This window comes from Photinus pyralis, unplaced genomic scaffold (genome assembly GCF_008802855.1).
Source record: "Photinus pyralis isolate 1611_PpyrPB1 unplaced genomic scaffold, Ppyr1.3 Ppyr1.4_LG8, whole genome shotgun sequence".
Classification (NCBI taxonomy): Eukaryota; Metazoa; Arthropoda; class Insecta; order Coleoptera; family Lampyridae; genus Photinus; species Photinus pyralis.
This window is the reverse complement of record NW_022170819.1, coordinates 10,831,403-10,850,607: the sequence shown is the minus strand read 5'-3', so window position 1 is coordinate 10,850,607 and position 19,205 is coordinate 10,831,403. Positions and strand designations below refer to the sequence as shown.

The following is a 19,205-nucleotide window of genomic DNA, read 5'->3' as shown; positions in this document are numbered from 1 at the left end:
ATCAGAAATTTTCTTTTTTTTTGCGATATTTTCAAAACTATTGAAGATATTTTAAATTTCTTTTCAGATTATTATTCAACACGAAAATTCGCAACTTTGCCCTCATTTAACCAAATGTCTAGCTCTTAAGATAAGCGAGATCCCCATAGTGGCACTCGAAAAATGGACACCGTGTATAGTACGTCGGGTACATGGTTAGAATGGGGAAAATACTGCACTTTTTGATTGGAATATGCCACTTGCTGTGGTAATAGTTAATACCATAAGGCACCTTTTGAGATAGAGAGCCACTCGAAAATCGGCGCAGGAAACCAAAATGGTGGCCTTCAAAATGGCGCCATTAGCCGCAATATATTTTTTTGTTTTGCTCCTAATAGTCCGATTTTAATTTTCTTTTTTTTTTATTGAAAGCTCTTGTGACGAGGAAACTTTTTTGCTATATAACATTTAGCTCTAAAACTTAAGGATTTAGCACAATTATAAAAAAGTGTCTTTTTACGAATTTGAATCACAAGTAAGCTCTTAATTGTGCAATATCCCGGTCTTTTCGACAAAAAAGGCCGTTTAGAAATTCAATCAATTCAACCCCAAAACTCCTTGTTTTTCCCCTCAAATTCGGAAAATTTCAATCCGCCATGTTTTTTTTTTAAAATGCGCAATATTTGTTTCATCAGACACGAGATCAAGCATTATGAAAATTGAAAGGAAAAGCCTCGTCAATTTTTTTCTCTGAAAAACAGAAAATACACTCTGCTTTTAAAGTAATTAAAGAAACACTCAGTATATCAACTTTAACTCTTCTATTCTATTCGCAGGGGAGCCCGACCGGGCAGCACTTAGGCACACCAGAGGCCCATTGTGCGTACCCCCTTTCTTCGCAACTGAGTTCAGAGCCCGTTCCTCTCAATGAAGGATAGGACCCTGTTTAGCCTAAGTTGCTTCACCCTCATCGGTTCCAGATACTTTAACTCGTACTCTCGCTCTTACTTATCCTATTTTATTTAACTAGTTGGTTTAAGATACGACGAATGTGAAATTTGGAGTGCTTATTTATCAGATCATGGGTTTTTTCGAGTGTTTTCTCTCGGGTTTTCTTTAAGAATATTAACGGAATATTATGATTTCCAAGTTTTAGATACCTATTCATATAAGTTGAATCATTTCATTTTTATTATACAAGGAATTCACCTTCTGTAAGCGGACGATAGAGCCTCAATGGTTGAGATTAATGGTAACGGTTTGTTGGTGCGAGAAGCCTGAGGGGAAGCCTAAAACGTATTTTTAGGTGTATAGGGTGTTTTCAGCCTATATACATTTTGATATTTTTTATAGGTATCCCCGGGTATCCGTTAACAAAAGAATTATTTTTGTAGGTCTAATCGGTTTTTAGCGCATTTTTGAAAAAAATACGCTATTATATTCGTTATGGCTGGCAGGCCGGCTGTCCGCGTGAGATCTCCACAACTACAATAGCTAGAGAATTCAAATTTTCGCTAAAAGCTTTCTGCTATAGTGTAGATGTGCAGGCACTAGTCTATTTTGAGTTAGATTACTTGTGAGATCGATAATTGAAGAAAATAGTTTCGATATGGGTTTCGGAGGTGCTATAATTTTACCGTTAGATAGCGCTACCAGTATAAACACTTATTATTTACTTTGTGATTTGTTTTACAAAATGAAGACGTACCGTCAATTGAAATTAAATAAAATTAATTATTTAACGCAGCCAAAATTACTCGTAAGATCGATAATTTTAAACTTCGTTAATAAAATACTGACCTGCATTACCAAAAATGCGCTTTAATCATGCATATGCTGATTTACAACTTGTTTTTCGTATTGCTAACCGCGAGGCTAACGGTTTTCCGGATATGCTTTTTATACAGGGTAAAAATGTTATCTTCAAAACATTTTTTAAAGAAGCTTTTTATGACATCCATAATTATAAAAAGTTTGCTACCAATCCACGTACATTCAATTTGGGGTCAGTAGCATGCATACACGGTCAAAAGGGGTATACTGTTTTAGCAACCACTATTTTCGAGACTATTTTCTTGACGTAGTGAATTATTTGTCGATACAAATTGATACAATAAAACTCGTTTTTCAAATAATTGAATTTTAGTATTTCTTTAGCTAATCGACTTCGAATCGTATAGACCGATTCATCATCAGACCTTAAGAGTCAGAATATTGTGCTGAATAATACAAATCCTTACATATTAACATTTGACGTGGACAAGTTACACATAAAAATCGGGTTGAGCTTACTTGTGATTCAAATTCGTAAAAAAAAACACTTTTTAAAATTGTTCTAAATCCTTAAGCTTAAGAGATTATATTCGGCGGTGAATATACTGAGAACACACTATCAATATATTCCTTAATCTTTCTGTATTGAATATTCCCTGGATGTGCGGGGAATATTCGTTTTGTCACAATCACGTGTCAATTTCAAACTAAATGTGTGTTTTAGGTAAGTAGTTCGTTAGACACTCATTTTTAATTAAAAATTATTTTGAATGAACGGTATTCCTTTCATCTTAATATTCTTAGATTGGCCCATAACTACTCTACATATGCAATTTGAAAGTATAAATATTTACAGGACATTAATAAGGTTATTAGAACAAATATGTAGTATACAATACAATATTCACATAGCATTTAACTGATCGGCATGTTATAAGTATAAGGCGTGTTAGGGACTACGTTCTTATAAGGACGGCACATCACATATTCCCAATTATTATTTATCCTGGAGTTGATATACACATACACTACATAATGTCGTACTAAATGGAAAATTTTGCAGTGGCAACATTTAAGTAAAGTTCTCCGAAGTTTAGCAGATGAGATCTGTAAACTGCATATAAGTCACTTTTTTTCCATTACAAGTGTATATTTCACGACCTAAGTATAATAAAGTTTATCTTCAGAATATCCAACTATGCAAAAGAATATTCTGAATAAACTGAAAATATTCTGTAAGTTTATTCTCAGAATATCCCAAGTGGTACATGTACATTATGTTCTAAACATATCCAGATAAATAGAGAATATTCTTTTATGTTTATTCTCATAATGTTTGAGGTATTTGCAATCGCATGTCCCTAATATATCTTACAAAGTACGTATATATTCTAGGTATACTTAATACATGTTCAAATATACCTTTTTGAAGGTTTTTGAAGCTTTCTGGTAGATTACAGAAATATTCAATATTATGTGGGTACACATTCAGGTATAGACGTCAAGGCAAACAAAACCTTGATTTGCTTTACGTTTTTAGAGGTTTTAGAACAGGAATCCACGCGATAAACAGAACGATTATGAATTATTCAGTTTTTTGAAAGTTTACAATTTTGTTTGTTGCTAATGGTATATATGTTTCAGTTCGAAAGAGGAGGGTAAGCTATTTCAACGCTACTAGGTCATCAAGAAGACTGGAACACCTTTTATACTCTATGCTTAGACTAGGATCGGGAATGCGCTGAATACTGGGGCCCTTAGCTTTGCCTTAGCTGATTATCCTTTAAAGGTCTCAAAACCTTTTCAAGCCCTAGGAAAAACGGCCAGATTTTAGAAGCTTAATAAGAAGGGTTTATTGCGACCATTGGCGGTTCTTACAGACACTGAAAAGCTCTGAAACAGCATCAAACGTTTTAAAGGCTCAGATCTTAAAGGTCCTTAAAGAGTATCAAAAACTTTTAACCAAAAGCCCCGTAAATCGTTTAGAAGGCTGGCTTTCTAGACTATTAGAGACTTTAAAAGACCTTTAAAAGCTCTTAACGACTCCTAAAACCATACAAGTTCGTCAAGGTTTGGTTTTCAGATATTATACTAAGACCTTTTAAAACTTTTGGGAGCAATTTCATTTATGTCCTAATCGTTCCAACTGAAATGTCACTTTCTTTGATGACTTGAGTATGTTCATTCTTTTTTTATTATCGAAAATTAGAACAACCTTACCAACCTAGCAGAGTAAAAGATAATGAGATCTGTAATTTGGAAACTTCCTACAAAAAACATTTTTCCATGGTATTCCCAGTAGGTTTTATACATTTTCTTGTAGTGCGCTTTGCTATTTCCTCAATGAAACTGGTACATAAATGTTTTTAATCGAATATTACCATTACCCGTAAGCTACCTACTCCTACTGCACCCTTATTGCCACGAATAGGCCAAATTTCAAAAGTATCGTTAAATTCACACATCTTACTTCAGTGGTCGGATCAAATTTGACTCAATCATTCAATCTAGTTTTTAAATTCATTAATATTTCTTTAGTTAATACATACAGGTTGTGTCCAAAATACTTTAGAATTGTCTACACAATCTCAAAAATGATGTTTTCATTCATGATTTCAATTGGCATATGAGATTTTTTAACAGTTCATGGTTCAAGTCGCTTGTTATCGCTTATGAAGATAAATTAACCTTAATACATAACTGACAGTAGCATAAAGTAGTACATTATTTGTTTGGTGGCTTAATAAGCACTGATAAAAGAATCGAGTACCTTATCTACGCAGTGTGTAGAGAGTCTAGTTAGCGGTTATGAACGTTTGTCTCTTTCTTCTGGCACTTTTCAGTGAGATAATTATATGCCATACTTCTACGGCGTTAATTTGTTTAGCTTATAGTGTGCCCGTTAGTATTTTGTGCTAATTTGTACCCAAAAGTAAAAACAAGCTTCGGATTAATAGTAGGAAAGTATTCAACGTCATATTCAGGACGAAGGTACGCCGAATATTTGAGTGTACCATACGCTCAGCCACCTTTGAATGATTTGCGTTTTAAGGTAAGCGCATATTTTGATGATCCAATTTAAATTTTTATCGGTTTCTTTTGTCACGTAATAAGCGGAATGATTGAGCGGAACTTCCCTCATTGGTGAAGCAGTTAGTGAGTTTTGGGTATTTTCAAACGCATTTTTAATCTTTGTAGGAGCCACAACCACTAAAACCTTGGCTAGGAGTTTGGCACGCAAATTTCAGCACAAAGTGTGCCCAACTGAAACATGACGCAGCAACGGGTGGCATTTTCATGGGTAATGATAAATTTGACGAAACTATTAACTCCATACAACCATAGGACAAGAAGATTGTTTGTATATCAGTATCTTTGTGCCAGAAGTCCAACACAAAAAAGAGCTCGATGTTATCTTCAACATTCATGGCGGCGGTTTCAGCTTCGGAGGAGGCAATAATTACGCAAATCCCGTTTATCTGATGGATAGGGATGTTATTTTTATTACGGTGAATTATCGTTTAGGAGTATTGGGGTTCATGAGCACCGAAGATGAGGTACTGCCGGGTAATAACGGTATGAAAGACCAAGTTCAAGCAATAAAGTGGGTGAAGGATAATATAAGAAGGTTTGGGGGAAATCCCAACTCAATTACCTTAAGTGGACTGTCTGCTGGAGGAGCAAGCGTTCAGTTTCACTTTTTGTCACCACTGTCCAAGGGTTTGTTTAAAGGTGGAATCTCTGGAAGTGGAAACGTGTTATGCCCCTGGGTGATGCAAGAGAATCCCTTGAGGAGAGCCCGGGAAACTGGGGCAGCGGTAGGGTGCAACCAAAAGTCGACCGTGGAGCTAATAAAATGCATGGAACAAAGGTCAGTAGCTCAACTGGTTGAAACGTCGCGTATTCATCGTGCTTGGTTGTACAACCCATTCACTACATTCGGTCTCGTTGTGGAAAAGTTTGGTAACAACCCTTTTTTACCCGAACACCCCTACGCACTGTTGCGGAGGAACGCAATCCAAGATCTGCCTTGGTTAACATCAACTGTAAGTCACGAAGGTCTTTACCCAGTTGCTGGTAAGGCGCGTACTTTGAAAGTTACATTTCAATCAGATTTTTTTAGATTTCTTAACGCAGGATAAATATTTAGAAGAATTGAAGGAAAAGTGGACGAAAGTGTTGCCGTCCATTCTTCACTATGAAGATACAATTCCTCGCGATCGGCTAGAAGCAGTTTCAATAAAAATTAGAGAATTTTATTTCAAGAACAAACCGGTCAGTAGAGAGATGTCTCAAGAATTGATTAAAGTGAGTTTGAATACCACACCCTTCAACTTACCGTAATCAATTTTTAGATTGCGAGTGACCGTCTATTTTTTGTAGATACGGACAAGTCCATAAGGTTACAAGCCCGTGCAAACAAATCTCCAACTTATTACTACTATTTTGCATATACGGGAGAAATTACTCACACATTTACGGATTTTTGGGCACCCGGCGGCGTTCGGCATGGTAAAGACCCCTTATAGTGCGAAATGTTCATTCTTAAATTGCAGGTGTCTGCCATGGAGATGATCTTGCTTTTATATTCCCTTTTCCCACTAATCCCTATAGAAGAATAGCACCCGGAGATGAGCACATGAAAGAGACGCTTCTGAACATTTGGACAACATTTGCCAGTACAGGGTGAGTGCGGGTTTATGACTAGTTAGTTATCAATTGTATTCCGCATACGCTCTCTTCCGAGTGATAAACATGTAGTAGCTCATTAAGGCCATTAGTAAGGGAGTCAATATTGATGTTATTAAATTAAAGAAAGGAAGACATCTTCATACAATTATGATTGAATTTCACTAAGCTAAGTTCGTTAAATAATTTAATTTTAGTGTACCCAAAGTGGATGGTGTGGAATGGACTCCGATTTCTTCAAATGAAGATGATCCCATTAATTATTTACACATTAAATCTCCTAACGAGATACAAATGAAAAGTGTGGATTCAATAGGAAATCGAGCATTTTGGGATTCGCTCAACTTTGAAGAAAATGAGCGACTGTTTGTAAGCAACAGAAGAAATGAATTGTAATAGATAATTCAGCTAGGTAATCTGTTTGATTTTAAATAAAGGGTCATAGTTTAAATAAATAAATTATTAGTATTCGGAAGAATGGAATATCCGATTTTGCCACCTCATCATCTAATAGCACTCTGGTTATGGTTATTTGGTATTTGGAATTTTTTTCGAGCACCAGACAACACAACGAGGAAATAAAAAATCCTAGGAAAATTCCACTCACTTATTCTTGTCCAATAACATTTCTTTACTAGAAATTGCTACTTTAATGGTTTTTAGGATTTGCAAAAATCATTCGTTATCTATGCTTGAAAAAGCTTCCTGCAATTAAATTGACACTAACTAATGAGCTTGCGCGAGCTTGTGCCCAATCATGTGTAGACATCTGCCTAAATTTTTGATTAACTATTATTGTCTTTGGTGTACGATTTTCTTCAAACTGGTATAATCGTGCCTTGTAACAAAGATACAATAGAATTGAATTAAACATTCTACAATACTTTAATTAAGTAAATAAATTACGGAAAAATGTATTGTTAAATTGTAATTTAATGACACGTTCTTGTTTGCGAAAGGACTATATACTTGTTTAGCAAACAGCAGGGTGAATTGCATACAATTTCGGTATTGAATGGCATATTAAGCACTTACGAACTTAGGCAAGGTTAAAAGTGTTGGTAAACGTTAGTAAGGCACGCTTAACAATATTTTCTCACTAGACTACTTTGCTATTGTTTAAATTGTGTAACGGGTGGTATTGTTATAGATTGAGATCTGGGTCTTCAACACATGCGGTACTTAATTTGAGTCAATTTTGCAAGTTTAAAAAAAGTGCACTACAATTACGGGTTAATCTATCTTCAGAATCTGTAAAAAAGCAACTTTTCTATATGCAGCTGATCCGAACAAATTTTTCGGTAAGCGTGTAATACAATAATGACGTAAAAAATTCGGGGGAATTATTAAGATTTGTCAGTATCCATTCAGACGTTGAGTGAACGATTCAGGGGAATAGCTTCACAGAAGTACCCCAAAATACTTCCTGTTCTTTTCTTTATATAGGACTTTCATTTCAAAACGAACCATCCGCATTTTAATTAGTAATTTTGATTAAAAAATCAGGAAATGTGTCCTTTCAGCAAGGTGGGGTTCCGCCACATTATGCTCTGGTTATTAGCATTGAATAAAAATTGTTTTTATTCAATGCTATTAGGCTGAATCTTCGGTAATCTTTAGTTAGATATTTGTCAAAATTTATAAATTCATAACATTGCATTTTATATTTGTACAGGTGAATTAAGATAGCACTCATGAATCGCTACTCCATTTTGCTAAATTTCTAAAACATTGTGATCATCTTGTGCGCCAATCCAAAGTTTTGTGGTTCTTTCGTTTTGGATAAATTCAGAATTTTCCGTTAGGGGCCCTCCTGACACTAATACCTACTATAGTTTTGTGCCGATTTGTACCTAATACTAAGGTTTTGTGTGTCGTTCATTAAGCGAGCATTAAGTGAGTATAGATAAGCACACTGAATGTGTCACAAAAAGTTCACAATGGTTTTCCCAGGGAAAAGTTCTAAGAGAATTGAGAATGCATAGGAATTAGGAAAAGGTGAACAAGTTAAAAAGTAATCGTAAACGATTTACATAAAACGCATTTCCACTTTCAGTTTATGAGAAGAATTTCATTTCAATGCTTTTCTAAATAAGAAAGTTAGAACTGCGCATGCGCAAACCTAAATTTTGAAACTAATGTTAGATTTTCCTTTGTTCCATGTGCCTATGTATCAAATTTCATTTAAATTCTTCCATAAATAAAAAAGTTGGCACTGCGCATGCGCAAAACCAAATTTTGAAATTGGCGTTTGATTTTCCTTTATTCGAAGTGCCTATGTATCAAATTTCGTTTAAATTCTTCCATTAAATAAAAAAGTTGGCACTGCGCATGCGCAAAACCAAATTTTGAAATTGGCGTTTGATTTTCCTTTATTCCAAGTGCCTATGTATCAAATTTCATTCAAATACTTTTATAAGTAACAAAGTTTGCAATTCGGTTTATAAATGGTCGAGATGCGAAAAGGGCACTGTGAATTTTGAATCGATTCGATTCAACTTTTGGCATTGCGTATTATATGGTTAAAGCTATGCCCATATTGAATTTCATGCAATTCAGTTCATAACTAATGGAGATGTAAAAGCGATCGAACATTTCTAAACAAAGTTATCGTTCACACGGACAGAGAGATGAACAGACAGACAAAGGAACAGACGGAGAGACCAACCGGCAGGCGACAGATAGCAATGCAAAATTATAAACGATCTCTAGGATCGTTAATAAACGGCAAAAGTGTAAAATTATGGAACATGTAAAAAACGTTTTTTTGTTTTTTTTACAATAACTTTTTTTGTAAGCGGTACAGAAAAAATTCCTTCCTTGGTACAAGACTCGACACCATAACGAACCAAATAGCGAAAAAAGTAGAACAATAGTTCTTAAGATAAAAAACTAGTAGCGTCGCAAAGTTAGCGGACGGACGGACGGACGGACGGACAAAGTGGCCACAATAGCGCATTTTTTTTTTTATTTTTGTGGAAATGCGCTAAAAATGAGTTTAAAGACTTAGATAGCTTCGATACAACATAGTCAATGTGATTGATCCACGTCAACCTATCGTCGACACAAATACCTAACACTTTGGCGCAAAGGCCTGACGAAATCTTGTTGCTGGCAGAGAATGTCAGTATATGCGTCTTATCCTTATTAAGCATTGAGTTATTATTTGCAAACCAATTAGTCGCTTCTGGCAACGTGATTTTGGCTTTATTGCATAATGATTTAAAAGTTTTATCTTTAACAATTATGGAAGTATCGTCAGCAAAGGCTATACAAGTACTGGGGTATACAAATTGAAAAAAATCGTTTACATAAATAATAAAAAATAGAGGCCCTAAAATAGAGCCTTGTGGAACACCATGTTTCGTAGCAAGTAGCCTTGAATACTCTCCATTAACAACAACGCATTGCTTACGATTGTAGAGATAAGCCGAGAAGAATGTAGCCGCTAAGCCTCTGATGCCACATTGAATCATTTTATTTAATAAAATTTCAAAAGAAACGCAGTCAAATGCTTTTAAAAGGTCGCATAATATCAATGCAGCTAGTTCACCCTCCTCCAGAGCATTGATGATTGTAGAAGTAAGTTTAGTAACAGCTTGAATAGTGGAGTGTTTTTTCCGGAAACCATACTGAAAACAGCTTAAGATATTGTAATTATGCAAATAACTATATAGCCTCTTGTTTAAAATGATTTCAAAGATCTTAGCAAACATTGGTATTATCGTAATGGGTCTGTAATTTCCCAGATCTCCACAATCTCCTTTTTTAAATAATGGCAGTACCACGCTGACCTTAAATGACTCTGGGAAGTTACCTTCACGTATGCAAAGGTTAAACAGGTTGACCAAATAAACTAGATATATGTCAACTGTTGCTTTAATGATTCTCGCATTAATTCCGTAATAATCGGCACAGAGGGAATTTCTAAGCTTACTGACTGCTTGAAGAACATCTATTTCGGTAATTGGATGCAAGAAAAAGGAGCCGTTTTTAGAGTTTAATTGAGCGGTAACAGTTAAATTGTTAATGTTGCCAGACAAGTTTTGAATTATGTCATTAGCAACATTCACAAAGTAATTATTAAAATTCTCAGCAGCGAATGGGGGCTGTATTGTTTTAGAATGGGCCTTGTTTCTTTCAAAGTTAACTAAATTCCACATATCCTTAATTTTATTATTTGAGTTATTTCAGAAATCATCGTATGCTTTCTTTTACAGAAATTGCACTACGATATCGCTTCTTATAGATATTGTATGCATGGTAGTCTTTATTGACATCACAAATAGTTTTGATGCATCGGAGAGTGTTACGCATATCTTTTAATATTTTAGTAAACCAGTTAACCGGATTTTTCTTTCCACTACATTTTAGCAAGCGAAAGGGGTTGTACAGGTGTTAATGCAGTGACAGTTTGCCATTTCACACAGCAATATACGAGTATCTGGAACGGATTGTGCTGCTGGATAAAAATATTAAACAAGGACACTGTCAGCAACACGATTAGATTAACCTTGATTCGTGGCTGTTGCTGACTTGCGTTATGGAAACATGCATACCTCTTAAGCGATTCGCGCTGTGGCGCTGAAATGTAGAACATAAGCAGGATAGAGTCTAGACGATCCTGTTTCCAAAGATATAAGAAAGCATCAGCAGGAAAATTTTAAAAACTCGCGTCTTTGAAGTACTAGTGGTGCTCACCTAGAATATGAAGTAGGAAGAGGCAGAGAGCAGAAGCAGTACAAGATATAGCCGGTTCAGTTAAAGCTGAACTGTGGTGCTAAGGGTCCCTGGTTCGAATCCGGGTTCGGGCATGGATAAATGTATAGTTATGATTGGATTGGTACAGCAGCCTTGGCTGAAACCCCGCCTACTAAAAAATAAAGGCAACATAAAATATGAGCAATCCTATCAAAGTCCTCCTGCAAACTGACTATGCTAAATGTACGGGACGCAGTCTGAATTTAGGTAAGTGTTCAGCTGCATTTTAAAACAAAGCAGAAATAAGGGAAAAGCCTCAAACTGCCATCTGTAATTTATTATTCGTATCCTACTTTGGTATTAGAGGTAGAGTTAGAGCGGTATTTGTCAAAATTATTGTATTTCCCCTCTTGTTACTATTATTAATTACAACATTTTATGCTCCAATCACAACACATTAGTAATATAAAACCGAGTTAAGTACATAATGGACAGTTCCTGTTTAACATTAATCCGTAGCAAAGCTCCATTAGGAAAAATAGTTTGCAAAGGAATTATAAAAGCAATCCACTGTACCATTTCGGCTTTCACAAACACCTATTAACAGACCTAATAATCCCCTTACAGATTTTACTATAACCGACAATTTTCGTAAATGGTAAACGAAAACTTAATAAGCTTCTCAAGTTAGAAAAAAAAACGAAACTTCGATTACTTGCAATGAACCAAATTACATCCTAGCGATGTTGCCTGTTCAAACCGTTCCAGGAGTACAGCAAGCTGGTATCGACATAATTAACCGCAGAAGCACTATCAACGCCTTGTGTTGCCGTAATCTGTAAAACAATGCTATTCCGCGAGCTATTCAACTTAATCGAGTCGGAACGCCCTTTTAGATTGGCAAGAACTACGAAATTATCTCGTTCGGAAAACTTTAACCTTGCTTATTTTGTGGAAAACTCTAAACATTTCTATTGTAATGAGTAAATTTCCAATGACACGTTTAGTATCGAAAATACCTCTCATCACAATGGCGCCGTGAACTTGTGAACAAGTATCTGCATAGTTGAGTTCGTACTTGTTTCACTTTGTAATTAGTTAATTACATAATCTGCTAATTAGTGCTACCCATCACGTGTTGAAATGTGTGGCAGTACCTTCAAGTATTTGGAGTATAATTATATATTTATTAACCCGTGCTTATTGGCCCTTGAAGGATTTAGACACGCATCCCCGATATATAATGGTGCGCGTGAGTTTTTAAACACTGTAGCTAAGTTCTGAGCAAAGAAAGGTTGTAATATAAATATAAAGATGTGTATGAGGTCAGCACCAATAGAAAAAGAATAAGGGTCGATTTCTTCACTTAGGAAACTTATCTAATAGTTAATTTCTGTGGAAACAAATGTATTTACATAGGACGCTTCTGTAGGTTAAAGAGATTGAAATAATGTGCAAAAAAACATTTGGCAACGATGTTAAAGGCTTTCGAAGTCACTCCAGAAGTAATCTACGCCCTTAAAACCAATTTGAAAAATGTAAAATTTCATGTTTCAAAAAATTCGTAAGCGGTTTCAAAAATTAATTGGAACAAAACGTCTCACCTTCGATTTTGCACGCACCAGAAGGCTTTCTGCCTGGGAAAAATTGTAATAACTTCTCCTTTAGTCGTAACTTCACATGAAAAATTGTTAGTGTTATAGCGTTGCGATGTCGGTGACATGGATCACGTATTTTGTTCCGTATGTGAAAACAGTACCAAAATCAGCTCACCAAAAGCGGAGGTTGAAATTTTATAAAATATTAGTTCGGGTCCACCAAGAAATAACCACGTAGTTTTAGGAACTAAGTAAATTTGTGTAGAATTAAAAGATTAAGGGACTGTCAATTATTGCACCACCAAGGGAATTATTGTACAATCAGACGACGTTAAAACCTCATTGTGAAATACGTGCGTTTTCATCGCATAAATTGCAGTCGTGTTTGGTCAAGGACAGATTAATTAACCGCGCTGATTTCATATCTACCGTTACACTCCTTTCACACTATCAGGTTTGACCGGTCAAGTTTCGGATCGGATGAAAAACTGATGAGCAGTAGTAGTGATTAGGACTCTTCACACTGTCGGGTTCCAAGCAAACTCCTTGAATTCCAAAACGGTCTTTACCAAATTTTGAAAGCACTTGAAATGAGCTTTGGGCGCGGATAAACAAAATTAATTGTAATTAAACACGAGATTTCTCTCTTCGTCGTTAAAGGGTTCGAATAAATACACGACTTGCATGATATTTCGATAATAAAATTTATTCTACGACGACAAATGCACTTAAACATGAAATCCTTATTAACAAACTTGGACCACAGCGTCCGAATAAACAAACATAAAAAGGGTTTAATCTAACTTATAGTTTTTCGCGTGACAATATCCCAAAACGAAAAAGTCCCGCTTCTTCTAATTAAAAATATTTGAAAAATGTAAAGGTTCATACCTCCACTTATTTAGGTTATTTCCCTTTCAGAAAACGTGGAATCTCCCCAATTTTTTGGAATTCTTTGTCTCTCTCGAAAGACCATACATACCTTTTGTCATTCGGCGGTTCTGTTTAAATATTCCTTTGTTTTGATTAACTTTTGGCAACCTGTCCCTATGGTTCACGGAATTTGGTTAATAACTTGCAAATGTTAATTTCGAATTTGATGCATATTAAGTTTTTAAATCAATTGATTGAAACTTTATAGTTTTAGAAAGATATTGCGTATCATCCTTTTCATTTTCAAGGGAGGGGGTGTTGTGATATTATACTCAACGGTAAAATACGCGTGGATATACGAAATAGGAGAAAGAAAAATGGAAACATTTTTAACGCCAAAATTAAGAAACAAAAGACGCTGGTTTTTAAATTCTACTTCAAAATGTATAATGTGTCGTGTTGTCGAGTTTAGAAGTGACCAATTAGATAAGGACATTGTAAGAACGATGACGCGCACCTGTTATCTACGGTCACAACGTATAATTTAAGTTCGATCAGTTGCAAACGGGTCGCCTGTGAGTAGTGAAATGCAAGTGTCGTTTTTGGTGTTTTTACTTTTCGGATAAAACTGATTTCTCGTGGGGCTAAACACCAGTAGAAGGTAAGATTAACGTAGTGTGGGTTACACTATTGTAACGGTTCCATTGATTTAGAGTTCATGAATCATCTGATTCCACTTTGAAAGGTTCATTATTTCCTTCTAGAGTATACTACGCAATCTGCTTTATAATAATTTGCATACTACTGTAGAAAATAGATAAAACGCAAACGCAGAAATTTTATAGAACGCCAGTAACAAAAAAGATCCGATTGAAATTTTTTTCTTCATGGCGTGTCATTTTTGTGGTACGTCCAATATCTGTGTGACATTCATATGCAAATTCAGATTCATTTAGTCATTGTTACTTTACACAGTTTATAGAAAGTAGGCCATGCTACGCTTTTAATACATAATTATGTCTATATATACAGGGTACGACAGGGTGTAGATCTCTCGGATCACAATTCTTTTACTGAAAAAGACCAAAATTATGCATTTACCTTCGAAATGGTCCCAAAATATTTTAGGTTACCAGTGGCGTACTGTATTCCAGTGGCGTATCTAACTTACCTTTTGCGTTTCGAATTGATGCACGCCCTTTTCCACTTTCACATAATTTTTTTAGTTATTTTATCGAAAAAAGACCTTCGCCAAATGTTATATGTTTAACATTCCAAGTGCCCCCCCCCACCCCCAAGCAAATTATCGCTCTTGATAGCCAAAGCTATAAAATTGCCACTGGTGGCAAAAAATATACCTAAGAACATTTCAGAGAAAACGCCAATTTGTAGAAAACGTCCTTTTCTGAGTCTGGCATTTAAAAAAATAAAAAAATATTTGTTTATTGAAACAGTGTTGGTTAGATTAACAACACTACTAAAGTGAAAATGATGAGCAGAAGGGTTAGCACATCTAGCAACTTAAAATAAGTGTTCGATGCATACATTTTGTAGTATCGGTTATCCAGAGCTATAATTTATTTAGGAGGATGCCACTTCAGATTTTCAAAACATGACATTTCACGGAAGTCAATAAAAAATTGTCGTTTTTTGATAATGAACCTTAAAAAAATTGTGCAAGTGGGCGAGTTTTTAGCCGGTGCCTCAATTCAAAAGGTACGTTTGGTACGCCACTGAAATGCAGCACGCCACTGGTAACTAGAAATGTTTACAAACAATTTTGGTCCTACATTTATAAAAAAAAATTTATTAATAATGATAGAAAAGGATACAGAATAAAACATTAAATAGTTGTATGTACATTGTACAAGTAAAGCTTATAATGTAATTTCAATTTCCTATATTTATTATCATTCTAGTTAATGTGGAAACAATTATATGCAATTCTATGAACGTTAATGCGACAATCGTTTGAAGGGCATTATCAACCAATGAGAAACAAGAAAACAAAAACAACTCAGTTAACATTAATTAGCTTCTAAATTACTTGAATTAATTTAATAAGAGAAGAATTTTCGAAAATGTTCCAGATATTTTAACATTCGCTTCTTGGATTAGAAACAAAATTCGTTTTGTTACACCTACCTAATGCAATAGCTCTCATATCGCGCCGCCAATGGGAGTATCGCAGTTTAAATTTCAAATACGCATTTTTCCGGTAGCCAGCTGATGTTTTGAAGTCTAAAGAAACACAGTTAAATTGAGAATAAATGATACAGGAATAGGTTTCGAATGCTGTCCAAAATCAGTGTTCACGCAATTAGTTTCAAGTTATAGAAGCGGTGTCTTCAATTTAAAATTTTTGTCTTCGTCTAAAGTGTGTATCCGAGCTGCCAGTTCAATAATATCAATCGTTACGGAACCAGTGTTGGTGATTTAAAAAAAAAAAGTTGTGTACACGTTTGTGTCATTTGTTTTTAAATAATTGTGTGCAAGGTGTTTGTTTTCGTACAGGTGGAATCGGACAAAAATTTGGATAATTACAACAAAGTATTTGCTATTGAAAAAAATTTAATTGTTTTTCGTTACTCAAGGAAATAACTCTTTTGTCACATTCGCTGGAGGCAGATGAACATTTCGCCGAAAACGAATGTAAATCTCCAAAGGTACTAAGGGTCTAAATAAGCGATACACCCGAATTGCAATGCACCGTTGACACTTTTCGCTGAGGAATTCCCACATAACATCGCCCATAGAAACGAAAACCTACCTCTTAAACCTTTCGCGCGGTCTCTACACAACTAATATTCAACTGAATAATAAATTATCTGAAAATGTAAAGGTAGATGAAAAATGAAAATTTTATAACTTTGTAGGGAGAATAACACTAGTTTTCGCAGTCAACATAGCAATGGGGTACTGAAACATTAAAGAGGTCATCTAACAAAAAAGGTATCATAAACTTTTACGCTTCTCTATTAAACCTTAATATTTATTATGGCAGGAAAATGAAACGATATTTTTATTCTTTTTTTCGCAGATGGTAAGTTGAGCAGTTCGCTCTGTTTAATTTATCTACCTCCGTTTTGTAAATATCAGGTTGGACACCAATCACATTATTCCGTATTTTGTTTACGCCATACAAAATATCCAAACAAACATTTTGCTTCTCGAACAAATACGCGAAGTAGAACGCCGGTGTTATTGCAATGAGCTGCATGAACGAATTTAAAACTCTAAAATGAATGGAAAAGCAAATAGCTTTTCATTAATGTAGTCTATATTACTTTTGGCTTGAGATTTGAATAATGGAATTGTCAAAATGCTTTCCTCCCACTGTGTCCTCTGAAATACGAAATATTGCAGACACCTGCAATTCCGTATTTAATTTTGAACGGCACGCTTCAAAGAACTGGAGAATCGTTTATTTCATATACCTACTGTTTTACTTATTTGTGCATTTTCGCCTGACAGATTTCGTTCACAGTTGCGTACAACCATTGTGATTGTCAATTACGAAAGGATGCTTTATTTTGGGGTGCTAATTTGACCTGGGAGTTACTCTATTTACTGTAGAATAATGTAGAAGTTTTAGTTATTTTTGTTTTAAAGAGAAATTGATGGTTAAACTAGATTCACCTCTGTAACTTTGATAGAATTGATGGTACGGATATAAGATATTATGAAAATATAAATTCAACACTCTCAATAGTATTTTCCTGGCACTTCCGGTCGACCGAAAACATTAGAAACCTCTCAAATATGTTATATAAAATGGTAAAATACGTACCTTATATATGGCGACTCCTCTCGTAAGAATAATGTTGCTCCAGAAGTAATTTGGACGCCTGCCTTTAACAATAACGATCCCTAAACGCTAAGCTACGGCTGATGCCCTTGTAACTCACGATATTCAGCAACTGAGTTCTTCCTTGAAATTTAATCGATTGTAAAAGTTCTGAACTTCGTTGATTTCTGGTACGTCTTCGTGTTTAGAGGTACTAACAAACCACAAATGGTAATTAAAGTAACTGTTGTAATGAAGTAATTTAAACAAACAATGGTACATTTTTGTTATTATATCGTTGCGAAATGGGAGAGAACTCCTCTGAATTACTGAGTAAAATTTTGCTAGCCCATAATGCCGGATCGCTTAAAATGGCGACGTCTAAATTTTCTTTGGTTAGTGTCTTTCTTGCTACTAATTTCAGATGGTTCCAAAGGTCGTTAATCATTCCCATCTTCACCAAAATAATCTGAATCAAAGGTTTTCAAGGTCCGAGCTTATCTTACGCTTACTAAGAAATGTAATCTTCTATTCCTCTTAAGAAAAACTTGCGACCGATCACCGCAATCTTGACTCCAAAAGTTATTAAAAAGAACAAACGCCCATTGAAAACTGGATATCTGAAAATGACACATAAGTATTCCGTTGACCGCAATCGACCAGGTAAATTCTTTGCATCAGCAAGACAATAGTATATTAAAGTACAAGTGTCATTTGACGAAGACAAGTAGACAAATGACACGTGTGCTTTATACTATTTTTTCTATTTCGACTTTTAAATAATATATACAAATTATAAATATTGCCTTTAGGCGTTGTTAGGTAATTTTAAACCTGGTTTTAAACTATCATTCAGTGTATGTTGGTAATAGACACAGTTCATTTATTTTCACGTTGGCTAACCTGATTCCTGTATTTTCAAACTTCAAACTTTTAATTATTTGGTCATAATTCCATTTTGCGGCAGTTATGATGAATACGGATGACAAACACGTCTCTTGTACAATAAATTGTCATACCTTTGTTTATTTGAAATTTAGTAAAAAATTCCTCTCTCGTACTTTATTTACACGTTACAGGTTATGTTTAGTTTTGATTTGACCGATACCGATGACGGCAAAAAAGCGAGGGGTACCAATCCAACAAAATAAAAAAAATAATACGTTTCTATTTCTTTCAGCATCATTTCTGTCTAGAAACGCACGCAAACTGGACCAATCAAGTACGGTTTCGGTATTGTTTCCACATCGAAATAGAAAAAATATTGTTTGGGACACTGCAGAAGCTTAACACTTTTTACGCTCTACTTTACTTATTTCTGCGGGAAAATCGAGGGGAAAATTCAAAAAATTAAATTCAAACCTAATGCTCACGTTACTACTAATGAGCGATATTCAGCCCTGTGATGTATCACTGATGTTAAACTGCACGCTAAGTTTGACGTTTCTGATACAACACAGGGCTGATTGTGTTAGTTTTTTGGTTAAATTTTTGAGTTTAATTTTATACAGTTCCGGTTATCTCGAAATACATAACCGAAGGATAAAAACGATTGATCTCACAGAAAGATTTTAAATTAATTAGAAAGTGGATGATGATTCCCTACGCTTTACAATTGGGATATCGCCCCGAGTAATTACCCGATCCTAGTACTTGCAGGATGTGGCGGTGTTGGATCTTGAACAATATTTTGAGGCGCACAGGACACCACTTTTTTCAAGATTGTAGGGGCAGGAACAATAATCAAAGTTTTAATATACCAGCGACTGCCAAACAATAATATACAGTGAACATAAAACAAATGC

At 35.1% G+C, this 19,205-nt stretch overlaps 1 protein-coding gene across 3 annotated transcripts; it reads left to right on the top strand.

Annotated features, from left to right (window-relative positions):
* Positions 1 to 4,477: 4,477 nt before the first annotated feature.
* On the top strand, positions 4,478 to 7,277 carry LOC116179770 (venom carboxylesterase-6-like). Of its 3 annotated transcripts, XM_031499602.1 has the most exons (9): positions 4,478 to 4,594; positions 4,647 to 4,804; positions 4,951 to 5,053; positions 5,098 to 5,829; positions 5,876 to 6,060; positions 6,108 to 6,264; positions 6,309 to 6,438; positions 6,639 to 6,853; positions 6,908 to 7,277. In XM_031499602.1, the coding sequence occupies exons 1-8, from the start codon at positions 4,561 to 4,563 to the stop codon at positions 6,835 to 6,837; spliced, it is 1,698 nt and encodes a 565-aa protein (XP_031355462.1). In that variant the 5' UTR covers positions 4,478 to 4,560; the 3' UTR covers positions 6,838 to 6,853; positions 6,908 to 7,277. The 3 variants fall into 3 exon arrangements, with proteins under 3 accessions (XP_031355462.1, XP_031355461.1, XP_031355463.1); XM_031499601.1 differs by lacking the exon at positions 6,908 to 7,277 and having other exon boundaries at positions 6,639 to 6,894; XM_031499603.1 differs by lacking the exon at positions 6,908 to 7,277 and having other exon boundaries at positions 4,479 to 4,594; positions 4,640 to 4,804; positions 6,639 to 6,894.
* The last annotated feature ends 11,928 nt before the right edge of the window (positions 7,278 to 19,205 follow it).

Bases quoted from the DNA above. Each gene is read 5' to 3' on its own strand.
- LOC116179770 (XM_031499602.1), top strand. From the start codon at position 4,561: ATGAACGTTTGTCTCTTTCTTCTGGCACTTTTCA. The intron at 4,595-4,646 runs GTGAGATAATTA...TTTAGCTTATAG, and splicing joins CTTTCTTCTGGCACTTTTCA to TGTGCCCGTTAGTATTTTGT. The intron at 5,054-5,097 runs GTAATGATAAAT...ATACAACCATAG, and splicing joins AACGGGTGGCATTTTCATGG to GACAAGAAGATTGTTTGTAT.